Source organism: Cygnus atratus, chromosome 1, assembly GCF_013377495.2.
Source record: "Cygnus atratus isolate AKBS03 ecotype Queensland, Australia chromosome 1, CAtr_DNAZoo_HiC_assembly, whole genome shotgun sequence".
In the NCBI taxonomy this organism is placed as follows: domain Eukaryota; kingdom Metazoa; phylum Chordata; class Aves; order Anseriformes; family Anatidae; genus Cygnus; species Cygnus atratus.
The window spans coordinates 208,169,991-208,182,031 of record NC_066362.1 but is presented as its reverse complement, the minus strand read 5'-3'; the positions used below and the strand labels follow the sequence as shown (position 1 = coordinate 208,182,031).

The window sequence follows — 12,041 nt, the reverse complement described above, 5'->3', positions numbered from 1 at the left end:
ACTTAAAACAAACAAATACTTCAGAGAAAGATGAATCAGTCACTGAAAGTCCCTCTAAACACACACTTTACAAAATGTTATTTTTAATCTTTATGAGCTTAGTTTCTCTTTAATTTAGCCTGAGAAATCCGCTCACTTTCCAGGGGGAGAGCAGAGTGTGGAATTACTCAGTGTTTTATTGAAAAACACCGAATGAACAAAAAATCAGGACAAAACAGATGCTTAAACTCTTCTTGCAGGTGTAATTGGTGTTGGTCTTCAGTGACTTCTCACACTGCAGGCAGTGAGTCCTAGCATGGCCATTGATTTGCTCCTAAAGTGTCCCTGTGCTAAAGAGAAGCCTGCATCTGTGGGACAGACTTTCTGTGCAGGGTTATGTGCTTCTGGTGGAAAGGCACCATTTTGTAGAAACGGATAACACTGTGGTTTACTGAACTTGGGTTTTGAAGCTTTCAGTGACTTGGTTTGTGAATAACTATAAAAAACACAAAGCCTTGAATGAAATTCAAAAAAAAACCAATCAAAAAAAAAAACTTAGTAACTCAGCTACTGCAGTGCTCTTACAGAAGACTTTGTATATAAAAAGTGTGGAAACGGGTCTTACACAACTGGCTTCTGGTCCCTGGAACACTCAATTTAAGCATGAAGTATATATTTATGCAGTGGATATATCCTAATTTCCCTTTGTTTTGTTTTTTTTTTTTGTGTCCTTTTTTAGGAAGAGCATCAAAAAGTTGGTTTTGAAGAATCTCAACAATAGCAGTCTGTTCTCACCTGTCAATCGTGAAAATGAAGACCTGGCTTCTCCGTCAGAGTATCCAGAGAATGGAGACCGGTATGTTGATGAGTGATGTAGGTGTTTCTGCTTGCAAGAAATGCAAACTTGTTATGCCTGTCTCTAAATTATTGTTAATAATGTAGGTAGTTATTTTGAGGGATGCCATCTTAGCTGTTCACTGGAAGTCAGTTGACGTACTGTGAGATTTGTTTATTCTTAACCTAGCCATCTGTTCTTCCTGTGTAGTCACGTGCCACTTCATTCCACCAAACTCAGGAGTTCAAAGAGGGATGACTTTTCTGGATATGGTTCTCCTCATTCCCTGTAGAGAGAGACTAGGCCACTTGAGTGCTAAACCTGACCCTGAAGTGAGAGAAACCTCTTCTTTTGTTTAGTCCTCCTCAGTAAGGTGGAATTCCAAGGAAACTTTGCTAATCTGAATGTATCATATTACTAAGATTGTTTTTGCGTATTAAATTTGTCCCCCTCTGTTCTGGCGCTCCCAGCACAAGAAGGATGTGGGGCTGTTAGAGTGGGACCAGAGGAGGCCATGAAGGTGAGAGGGCTGGAGCACCTCTCCTATGGAGAAAGGCTGAGAGAGCTGGGGCTGTTCAGCCTGGAGAAGAAAAGGCTCTGGGGAGACCTCCTGGCAGCCTTTCAGTACTTAAAGGGGGCTTATAAAAAAAGATGGAGAGTGACTTTTTACTCAGGCAGATAATGATAGGACAAGGGGGAATGGCTTTAAACTAAAAAAGGGTAGATTTAGATTAGAGGTTAGGAGGAAATTCTTCACTCAGAGGGTGGTGAGGCACTGGCACAGGTTGCCCAGAGAAGCTGTGGATGCCCCATCCCTGGAGGTGTTCAAGGCCAGGCTGGATGAGGCCCTGGGCAACCTGATCTGGTGGGTGGTGTCCCTGCCCATGGCAGGGGGTTGGAACTGGATGATCTTGAAGGCCCCTTCTAACCTGAGTCGTTGAAAAATAAAAATGAGGAAAACCCTAGGCTGCCCTGCCCCAGTCGGTACACTGACTTCCTCAAAGTCTCTGGGCATGTTTCAGATGAACTCCCTTTTTTATCAGAGACTGGAAAGATTCCTGACCAGCTCAACACTTTGAATTCATTGAAAGCTACTAGAAGTAAAAACTGATTACAGGAGTGGGGAAACTTGCTTGTATAACCACCTCAGTCCTAAAAAGTATTAAATGCTTTACTCAATCTGCTGCTTCTGCTGTTCATCGGGTGGTGGTGTTTGCTTTTTGTATGAAAAGACACAATTTTAGTGCTGAGCTTGTTAGAGCTAAACAATTTGATTTGTTTTTCATTTCTTTAGGTTCTTTTTGTCAGTACCTTCTGATGAAAACCACAGACAAGATGGTGAGCGAGAGGAAGAGGAGGATCACCACGAAGTGACCAGGTTTTACACTAACCCCATTGCCAAGCCCATCCCCCAGACTCCCGAGAACACTGTGCACAAACACCAGAACAACGTGGACGATACCATTGTGGCTCTGAATATGCGGGCGGCCTTGCGAAATGGTCTGGAAGGCAGCAGTGAAGATGCCTCATTTCATGACGATTCCCTTCAAGATGAACGTGAAGAGGAGACTGAAACCATGCATCATGTGCATCCTGCAGGTTAGATTGTGGGTGGGCAGCAGCAATTCCTCTATAGACAGGTAGTTCCTGACAGCACTTCATGCATGCTTCTTTAAAGTTCTCTTCTGCTGTTCCAGATCCTCAGCTTTTTGTTTCTCTCCCTCCTGCTTTCTTCCGGATACAAATCATGTTTTTTGTTGTCATATCTAATGCTGAATCTTTTTCTGCTGACTCACTAAGCAATTAAATTTCATTGCCCAATTTTATGTTAGACTGATGTAGTGAGATTCCATGAAGGGGAGGAGGAGGACCCAATCTGTAGTTGTTCTACATAGTAGACAGAGCTGGCTACAGTTCAGGCAAAAGATCTTGGTTATAAATCTATTTAAATGCTTAGTAAATACCAGCATGCAGACTTTTAGAAGTTGCTGAGAAAGGAAGGGGCCATGGAATATGGTTGTGTGTCTCCATGGACCTGTCTAGCAGCTCTGTTTTGGTACTTTCAGTTCTGGTCTCAGGGTGTAGTAGTAAAACTGGAGAATGTGGAGAAGTGTTGGGGGGGGGAACACTGAGAGGTCTTGAGTAGCTTTCACTTAACGAAGACTTCATAGCTTATACATAGCTTTATAGGTGAAGAGGTGGGGGGTTGTTAGTTTTGTTAAATGTGAGTGGTCTGGAAAAGGCGAAGAAGAAAAGATTTGTTCCTCCTTTTCAGTTTATCAGTTTATACATGCGTCTAATAAAAGCAACAGGTGATGTGTTGAGAATAAATGTTTTCAGAAGCCACAATGGCAAGAAGTTGTGGATATAAAAAGCTTATGTAGGTTTTAAAGATCATTAGACAAATTAATAGCAAAAAAAGCATTGGAGACTGTTAAATGCAAAAGGTGCTTACCTTGGTCAGCAGATACCTGTGCTCCCAAATCATTAAAGCTAGAAGAGTGTTTCTGTCAAGTACTGCTGTTTGTGTCTGGAAAATCTTGGCGTAGCAGTTGTCTTAAACTTGCTATGAAGGCTCTGGAATTAAGGCATTTCTCTGCTTTTGTTGTACTGATTCTCAGTTTGTTTGCAACCTTCATTCCATTTCTTTTGCAAGCCTGGGCAACTGAAATTCTTGAAATGGTAAAGTTGGCGATCTTGCTGTTTGTTAGCCCAGTTCTCATTGACTTTTCCGTTGTAGGAATTGTTCTAACAAGAGCTGGCTATTACACCATCCCGTCTATGGAGGAGCTCGCTAGATTTACCAACGACAGAAATGAATGTATTGTGACCGACTTCACCATAGGCCGTAAAGGTAAGCACACACAGCTTTTCTAGTTATTTAAAGTTGAACTAGTGAGGTTTTTTTTAAAGCCATAGAACCTGAATCTGAATTCCGTACCTTCAGCTTAATTATAAGCAGTGCTCCTGCATTGTGAACAGCTTACACCAAAGACTAGAAGTCTTTCAGATTGGTAGTGCTAACAACCCATGTTGTGGGATGATTTGAAAAAAGTGAATGTGAAAATGAAAAAAGCACCTGCAGCAAATTTGCTGGAGCAGGCTGCATATCGCATCACTGTTTCCATCTCAGTTACTGCCTACATTTGAGCTTACTGAGCTCTAGTGAAGAGCCTTCAGCCTGAACTATATTCCTTATTGCTTTTATTTAAAAATAAAATTTATAATGTATAGTATTTTTAGAACACTTTTCTAAATGTTCTATAAAGCTAAGGGTATGCTTGGTACTTGTGTGGGCAGTATCGATACAAAAAGCTTTCTGTGCAAGTGTTGACTTAAAAAAAAAAAAAAGTTGCTAACATCTTCAGCATTTTCACACTGGGAAGTGGAGCCACTTGTACTCTGTTCTGGAGACATAGCAAAGGTAGGTGGTAAGCTGGGGAAAGGAGGAGTACGGCAGGAACTTAGGCTGTCTGTCATAAGATTATTTTCATGAGCAAATAGTGATGTTTGGTCACCTTTTGTTCTGCTTTACAGGTTATGGATCAATTTACTTTGAAGGAGAAGTAAATCTAACTAACTTAAATCTGGATGACATTGTACATATCCGTAGGAAAGAAGTGATTGTTTACCCTGACGATGAAAGAAAACCACCTATTGGTGAAGGTTTAAATAGGTAATTTTTTTTAAAAATGTACTTAATAGTAAGGATGTTTTTATAATGTTGACAGTGTACTGTGTTTGCAGGCAGCTACCAAGGAATCTAAATCTGAAGCGTGCACTCAGGTTGCAGCATTGTACAGTTGCTAGACATCTTTAAGTTTCTCAACCAAAAACTTGGTTTAAAAGCTGTTTTGAGTCAACATGGTCAATTTTCATCTTCTGTGTGTACCTTAATGGCTTTGTATCAAAACCTCAGTCTCTTATGCACTTTTCCATCTTTAACAGACGAGCTGAAGTTACATTAGATGGAGTTTGGCCTACAGATAAAACATCTCGTTGCTTGATAAAAAGCCCTGAACGACTTGCAGAGATGAATTATGAAGGTAGACTGGAGTCTGTATCTCGGAAGCAGGGCGCTCGATTCAAGGAATACCGCCCGGAGACCGGATCTTGGGTGTTTAAGGTAATGTTTTTGTTTTCCCAACCAAACCAGTAAAAACTTCTCTGAAGAGCTGGAGGCTTTCAGCGGAAGCACTTTACTTTGTGGGTGACACAGCACTGGCGCGGGTTGCCCAGAGGGGTGGAGGAGTCTCCAGCTTTGGAGATATTTGAAAGTTGCCTGGACGTGGCGCTGGACGGGCGGCTCTGGGTAGCCCTGCTGGAGCAAGGGGTTGGGCCGGGTCACCTCCGTTGGTCCCTTCCAACCTCACCCATTCTGCGATCCCCTGAAGGCAGGTGTACAGCAAGTGTTCTTCTGCACAGAAGCTGGATTTGTTCCGGCTGTCAAAACTGCTCTGTAAAGCTGACAGTTACGCCAGCTCATTGTTCGGGCCTTTTGGAAGTAAGTGTCTGAAATCTTGTTTCTGAGGTGAGACACGCTTGTTCTTCTCATTACACAGGTGGCACACTTTTCCAAGTACGGCTTGCAAGATTCAGACGAGGAAGAGGAAGAGCATCCTTTAAAAGTGGACACAAAGAAGTTAAAAACCACACCTGTGCCACCTCCAGGGCATCTGCCACCCCAGCAAATGACCCTAAATGGCAAGCCCACGCCTCCATCTCAGGTAGAAGGAGGACAATGACTAAACGGGAATTCAGAAAATATTTGAAGAATAGCTGGCCCCTAGGGAGGGGTTGCTGATGTTACAGTTAGCCTGGAAATCAAACAGCAAAACCATACACAAACCTGCACAAACTCTTCTGACCTCTGAGTGTTTGTGTGTTTTTTTTGTTAAGATACTTGACAATCCCTTCTAAGGATGGGGGGGTGGGAAGGTGTTAAACTCTTGTTTCTTGTTTAGATTCTGGTCTAGATTTAATTTGGCATAGTTGCCACCTATGGAAGAAGAACTTGTTTTTGTGAATATTGATTATATTCTATATAATTATAATGCCTTGTGCTGCCTGCATTGAGAATGACATTGTGCGTTAATTTGACTTGACCATCATTTAGTATGCAAGACTGTATGCTTTATATTTTAAGAACGTGCTCTATTTTTATTAAAAGCTACTTTTTAAGGCTGGTTATACACTGGAGTTTTAAGTGTATTGGAATTGGATAGGATTGCTTCTAAATTTTTGTAATGTATCTTCAGTGGTATGCCTGTGTGCCTTACATAGGGAAGGTAACATTTTATCCAGTTCGTTGGTAACCCCTTATGGTCTAGTGTTACCTTCATTCAACCAAGATCTCCTGGGTTTAAAGGTTAGACTAATTAGACTGATACTCTTACACTTTCCAAATATAGCTAGTATGGATATTGTCAAGCTAAACTAGAATCTGCTTCATGGTGGATAAGAAACAGCTTCTTTGGAAGGCATCATGGCATTGATGGGATAGAATGCGCTCTTTATGCGAGGTGGCAATGGCAAATGTTTCTGAACTACCTGTAGGTTTTTTTGTTTTTTTTTTTGAAGTAACTTGTTATAAAACAGCATGCAAGTGCAGAGAGCAGGAGACTTTCTGAAACTAGGTTCTTGGTTACCTAGCTGGGGAAAAAATAAACCCTAGCAGTTAGGATATGCAGGAAGGCTGAGCAGAAAGGTATCTAGCAGCTGGGGAGGACTTCTGCTTAGGTACAGCAAGAGGCTTTGTTTTTACCCTTCAGTAATCTGTGACAGCAGTGAAAGGAGATCTCCACGCTTGCAGCTCACTGAGGCACAGATCATGTGCCAAGGTGTTGCTTGGCACGCAGCCAGTGTTCATGACCCCTTTGGATCATGGGGAGCAAAGGAGGAGAGGTTTTTTTCTGTACTTCTGAAGTCAAAGGATGAAGAACAGCATGAGTCAAATAGCTTGAACATCCATTTTTCTGTACTGGGTCTTGTCCTTTTGAAACCATTTGAGCAGCATCTCTCTGCCAATGGCTTTGGGTAGCTTAGAGCCCTTGGGTACAAGGGTCTACTCACTGCTTCATGAGAAACGGAAAGCCATACTTCATCACTGCTTGCACAAAAGAATAATTTTGTTACTTTTGTGGTAGGAATTCTCATTAAACCAGCCTGGAATTGCTTTTAATCTTATATAGTCTGTGGTCTAACCTCAACCTCTGCTGCAAAGCCTTACGTGTTTCTGCAACACTGCCTTAGGCTTCCATGCAGGTTACAGGGGTCTGGACATAAAGGTCTGTTGGCAGCAGTTAACCGAAGTGCTTTTCAGTAAAGCCAGCACTGATGCACTTCAGGAATCCCCGTGGCAGAGTCCTGATCACCTTATGAACAGGAGGCCAGCAACAGCACAGTCCATTTGTTGAGCAGAGCATACTTTTGTAGTGACAAATTAAGTGAACTGTCACCTTTTATGGGTCCAGAAGAATCCAGAAGTAGTTAACAGCTGCTGCATTGTCACACCTGGCTCACTGGATAATTAAAACCTGCTAGTTCATCCTGCTCTTGCAAATACTTAAGGAATCTACTTTACATTTTATTTAAGAGATGAACACAGGGTTGTCTAGCAGACGTGCCTCTATGTGACACCTTTTAGTCTTCCTATTTGTTTCTTATTCGTGTTAATTGGGACCAGAGCTGATGTTTTAAGCAGTCAAAAATACTTGGGAATACGTGTGATTTATTCAGACGTGTCTTGTAGATTCAAGAATACTTAGCAAAAACTTATCTTGGTTGTTAATTAACCTCTTTGACTTGAATACCATTAGCGAAGGTTTTTGTTTGTGAAAATAGGAAGAACATCTAGGTCAATTCCCCAAACCTCTGAGGAACTGCATAGCATGTCTTGAAAACTCGGCAGATTCTTGGTGTGTAGAGCATCTGAAAATAATATTCTCTAGTCTGTGGGAAGCTTTTAGGAATTAGTTTTGGGGGTTTCTTCCTTCGCTAACTTGAATATTCATGATTTTGTTAATGTTGCAAGGCCCACAGGAAACAGCTACACCAGGGGCCTTGCTGCATTAAAGCACAATGAAGGGAGTAGTGAAACTTCTGTTTATAACCATGTTTTGACTTGTAAATCTGTTCTGCATACTGCAGGCATACTCAAATACCACTCACTAATGCTGCTTCTGCGTCTGCCATCAAGTTCTATCTTTACAGACCCCCTAGTCTGACTTTATCTGCCTCATCTGATAACCGTCGTCATACTTACTGGCTGTTTTTAATGAGCTAAGTAGCAGTCCATTTGAATATGCTCTTAGATTCCTTAGCGTGGTTTCCTTGCTCATATATATGCATTGCTTCCACCGCTCTGTACGTGGCTGCATCTGGAACCCATGTAAGCTGTACACATGGATCTTCCTCAGGGCGTTCCTCAGTAAGGGACGGGGAGGGTTAGGCTGAAGCAAAGGCAGCGTGCAGGAGGTCGGTCACCCAGCTAGAGCCGGTCAGTCACCCAGCTGGGTGTTATAAGGCAGTTATCGTGGTGCAGACTGAGCGCCTCCCGGGCCAGGTGCTTCTTTCAGCTCGACCTGTTGGCTGCACAGTCCCAGCACTGAATGGCGTCCTCCAGGGGTTTGTGCTATCGAACAGTTCCTTGTAGCAAAGCTGAAGAACAGTTGAAGTGCTTGTAGCACTGTCCTGTTCCACACCTGGTAGAGGAGGGGCTCAGCGGATCGCTGCGATATGCTGCCAGCAGACCTGGCTGTCACCACAGCAAGCAAGCTGTGCACACTGCTTCCAACTAGAGCTGATGGCAGTGCTCAAGGTTCATTTCTGATGTCTGCTTATCAGTTGGACTGGATGAACTTCTTCTGGCCCTGCCTGCACTTTGAGGCTGAGTTCTCATAAGCAATGGGAGATGCGTAGAGTTCACTTCAGGCTCATTGCAAAGATGATGCCATGCAATTGCCTTCAGTAAAATCACAAACTGAATTCTTCCTCCTGCCTTGGACTAGGCGCAGACAAGAGAAACTTAGCTGCAGACTGGAAGAAAACTACTGTATTTAACTTCTGAACTGCTGATGAACAGCAGCATACTATTAGAAAAAAACAAAACAAAACACAACTTTCCAGTCCAATAACAGTTGTGTTCTGGTTTAAAATAAAAATAAATATACATGCACACAAACACACTCCATGACCCAGTATTATGTGATCATGAAGGAGACTGTGTATATCTAAAACTTCTATGAAGATTTTTGGTGGAATATAAAGTCAATATTGTACAATGTCACAGTTGGGGAAACAAAGCAGTGTTACAGAACTCACCTGTTCCTCATCAACTACCACTGGTATCACAAATTAATGCAGAGAATCACTGTTTTTAAACTGGCTGCTCAGTCATCTAAAATGTCCCAAGTTAAACTCGGGCCCAGAAAACTTTTCTTCATGTAATATCATTGTGAGAGAGAGAGGGGAAGGAAGGCAGGATGCACAAGCCCCATTCCGTTTTTTGGTCACGTGAAAATGGAAAGCTGAAGAGTAGTTTTTTACACTGAATACCAGAAACCGGTAAACTTCAGAAGGACACAACTAAACTGTGACTTCTTCACTTTAAACTTCTTCACTTTAACTTACACTGTTACAACTGTGAAGAAAATGGGAACAGGTTATATATTCCTCCCTAAACTTAATTTGGAGTTTTGACACAAGCAAGGGAGTACTCCACTTCGTTTGCAGGTGATTGTTGAAGCTATTAAGTACTCTTTCTCAGCAAACTGTTGAAATCTGTTGTTGTCTGACATGGCCTCTGCATGTGTCTGCAGACCCCAGAAGTGGAGCAGCTGGGCAGGGTTGTGGAGCTGGACAGTGACATGGCAGACGTCACCCAGGAGCTTCCCCAGGAGTCCGTTCTGGAAGATAACGTGATGGAAGAGCAGGAGGCAGTGCCTGCTTCAACCCATATTGCATCAACACTGGGTATTAACCCCCACGTCTTACAGGTGAGTGTCTTGTACTCCCCCCAAAACAGAGAGGACTTTGTAGTATCCGTCAGTAACTTCTCAGTTTGCCACCCAAGGCTAGTTATATACCAGCTTGTAATAAACTGTGCACTGCATCTGTAGTGTGATTGTGTCTTGCATGCTAGGCTTCTGTGTCTGGGAGGACATGTTTATAGATACAAAAAGTTGAAAGTCGACATGCAAAGCGTCTGAAGGCTAGAATTCAGATTTCAAAGTTCTGAAGTGATAAGCTACTATCTAGCTAGGATTGCCTCAAGCCTAGTTTGGAGAAAAGAAGGTAAAAGGATAGCTGTTCTTGATTTGGTGTTTTGCTTTTTTGTTATTTTGTTGTGGTGGTTTTGGTTTTGGATGAGAGGATAATACCTTGAACGCTTCTGGGCTTCTACCTTTTTTTTTTAATTTGTAAGGAAGAAATAATCTTGGGCTTCTCAACTATTACTTAAGCTGAAATAGAAGTAGACAGAGCTAAGATCTAAGAAAACATGATTATCAAAAGTCTTCGTGCCCATCCTACCAAGTACTGTGAGAGTGGCTTAATTAGACATTTGTAAATGTTTATCATCAACTGGCAACTTGCTTCCATTTCTCCTCAACTGTGTGCTTTTACTTAAAACAGTTGTGGCATGAGCGTACTGGTTGTATGTGATGTGCATAAGTTACCTTTATTGGGAAAGGAGCTGATGAGATGCTAATAGAAGGATTGCTAACATGCAGGCTTGACTTTTCACCTTTTTAGATTATGAAAGCTTCCTTGCTTGCTGATGAAGATGACCTAGATTTGATCCTGGATCATTATCCTGGGAAGCAACCTATAAAAATGGATACTTCTCAAGAGATCTGTTCTCCAAGGCTCCCTATTTCAAAAGCACAAGGACAGAAAAGATGCTCAGGTATTGTGGGAAACCACATGCTGCACGAAGAACGAGTGTAATCCTAACATTAATAGGCAAAGTCCTATCACTGGCTGAATACCTGGCAGAACAGTTGTGTGCAGTGGTGGGTTAGCTTTGGCCAGCAGCAAGATGCCCATCCAGATGCTCTCTTGCTCCTGTTCCTCAACAGGATGGGGGAGAAAACTGAATGGGAAAAGCTCACGAGTTGAGATAAAGACAGGAAAATTGCTTATCAGTTACTATTGCAGGCATAACAGGCTTTTTTGACTTGAGTAAAACTACTTTATTGCCAGATAAAATAGATTTGGGTAGTGAGGGGAAAAAAAAATAATGAAGTGCACATCACCCCCTGCCCTTTCCCAGTCCCTGAATTGAATGGGCAGACCTGAAATGCACCTGTGGGTATGGGTCCGGCCCTGTTCCTTTTAGTAGCAATCAATGTGTTCTTTTTCTGAGGTGTTCCTGTTCTCATGGTCTAACTATAACAATATTGGTTAAATTAGCGTTTTCTTCGAAAATCCCAAATTTTGTGGTGGGACTTATGTATGTACTGTTTTTGGTGTGCTGCCGTGTACTTTAGCTTGGATAACGCAAGTTAGGCTGTGTGCAGTGGGTTTCCTGGTTCTTAATACTGCAAGTAATTATGCTTAGCTGTGCGTTACCATCACAAATCCCAGTGAATGTCTTCACTGGCTGGTTACGAAGTACTGAAATACCTTTAAAATATCAGAAATGTGCGGCTGAAGAGTGAGCGTCCTTTCAGTTAAATATTCTTCCCTCTTCTTCCTTCTAGTTGGTGGGCTGCTGCAATCAAAATTTGCTAATGTAATTTTCCAATCTGCTGGCGCTGCCGTGCAAGACTTCAAGGGACTGAGGACTTCAAGCAGTTCCCCCTCTGCTGCCCTTTGGTCAGCAGCTTCTCCGCTAGCATCTGCGTTTGCCGTTCCTCCGTCGGTCCCAGAGGTACAGGTGAAAACAGTGGGTGTCCGCAGACAGCAGGGGCTAGTACCTCTGGATAAGTCCATCACCCACAGAAAGGGGAAGCTGTTGATGGACATGGCGCTCTTCATGGGGCGCTCATTTCGTGTTGGCTGGGGACCCAACTGGACACTCATCAATTGTGGAGATCAGTTAAGTAGATCAAGCGAAATGGAAGATACTCAGTGTGAGTCTGTGGAATATGGATTCCTGCCTGCTCCAGTTGCTCCCAAATTGTAAGTAGTATTTTCCTTCAGGGTGGTTCTTCCATACTCTCTTAATGTTTGAAATAGTCCTGATTTTAAGTCAGCATCTTCTTGAAATTCAGTGTAATATTCT

At 42.5% G+C, this 12,041-nt stretch overlaps 1 protein-coding gene across 5 annotated transcripts in view; it reads left to right on the top strand.

Annotated features, from left to right (window-relative positions):
• Nucleotides 1–12,041, top strand: part of NUP98 (nucleoporin 98 and 96 precursor) — a 37,475-nt gene that overhangs the window by 16,247 nt on the left and 9,187 nt on the right. For all 5 annotated transcript variants that reach the window (XM_035569514.2, XM_035569510.2, XM_035569515.2 and 2 more), the window contains exons 15-23: nt 719–835; nt 2,109–2,413; nt 3,555–3,668; nt 4,352–4,490; nt 4,763–4,940; nt 5,377–5,541; nt 9,634–9,810; nt 10,568–10,721; nt 11,518–11,938. In XM_035569514.2, coding sequence (XP_035425407.1) covers nt 719–835; nt 2,109–2,413; nt 3,555–3,668; nt 4,352–4,490; nt 4,763–4,940; nt 5,377–5,541; nt 9,634–9,810; nt 10,568–10,721; nt 11,518–11,938 — 1,770 coding nt within the window. The remainder of the gene's footprint in view (nt 1–718; nt 836–2,108; nt 2,414–3,554; nt 3,669–4,351; nt 4,491–4,762; nt 4,941–5,376; nt 5,542–9,633; nt 9,811–10,567; nt 10,722–11,517; nt 11,939–12,041) is intronic.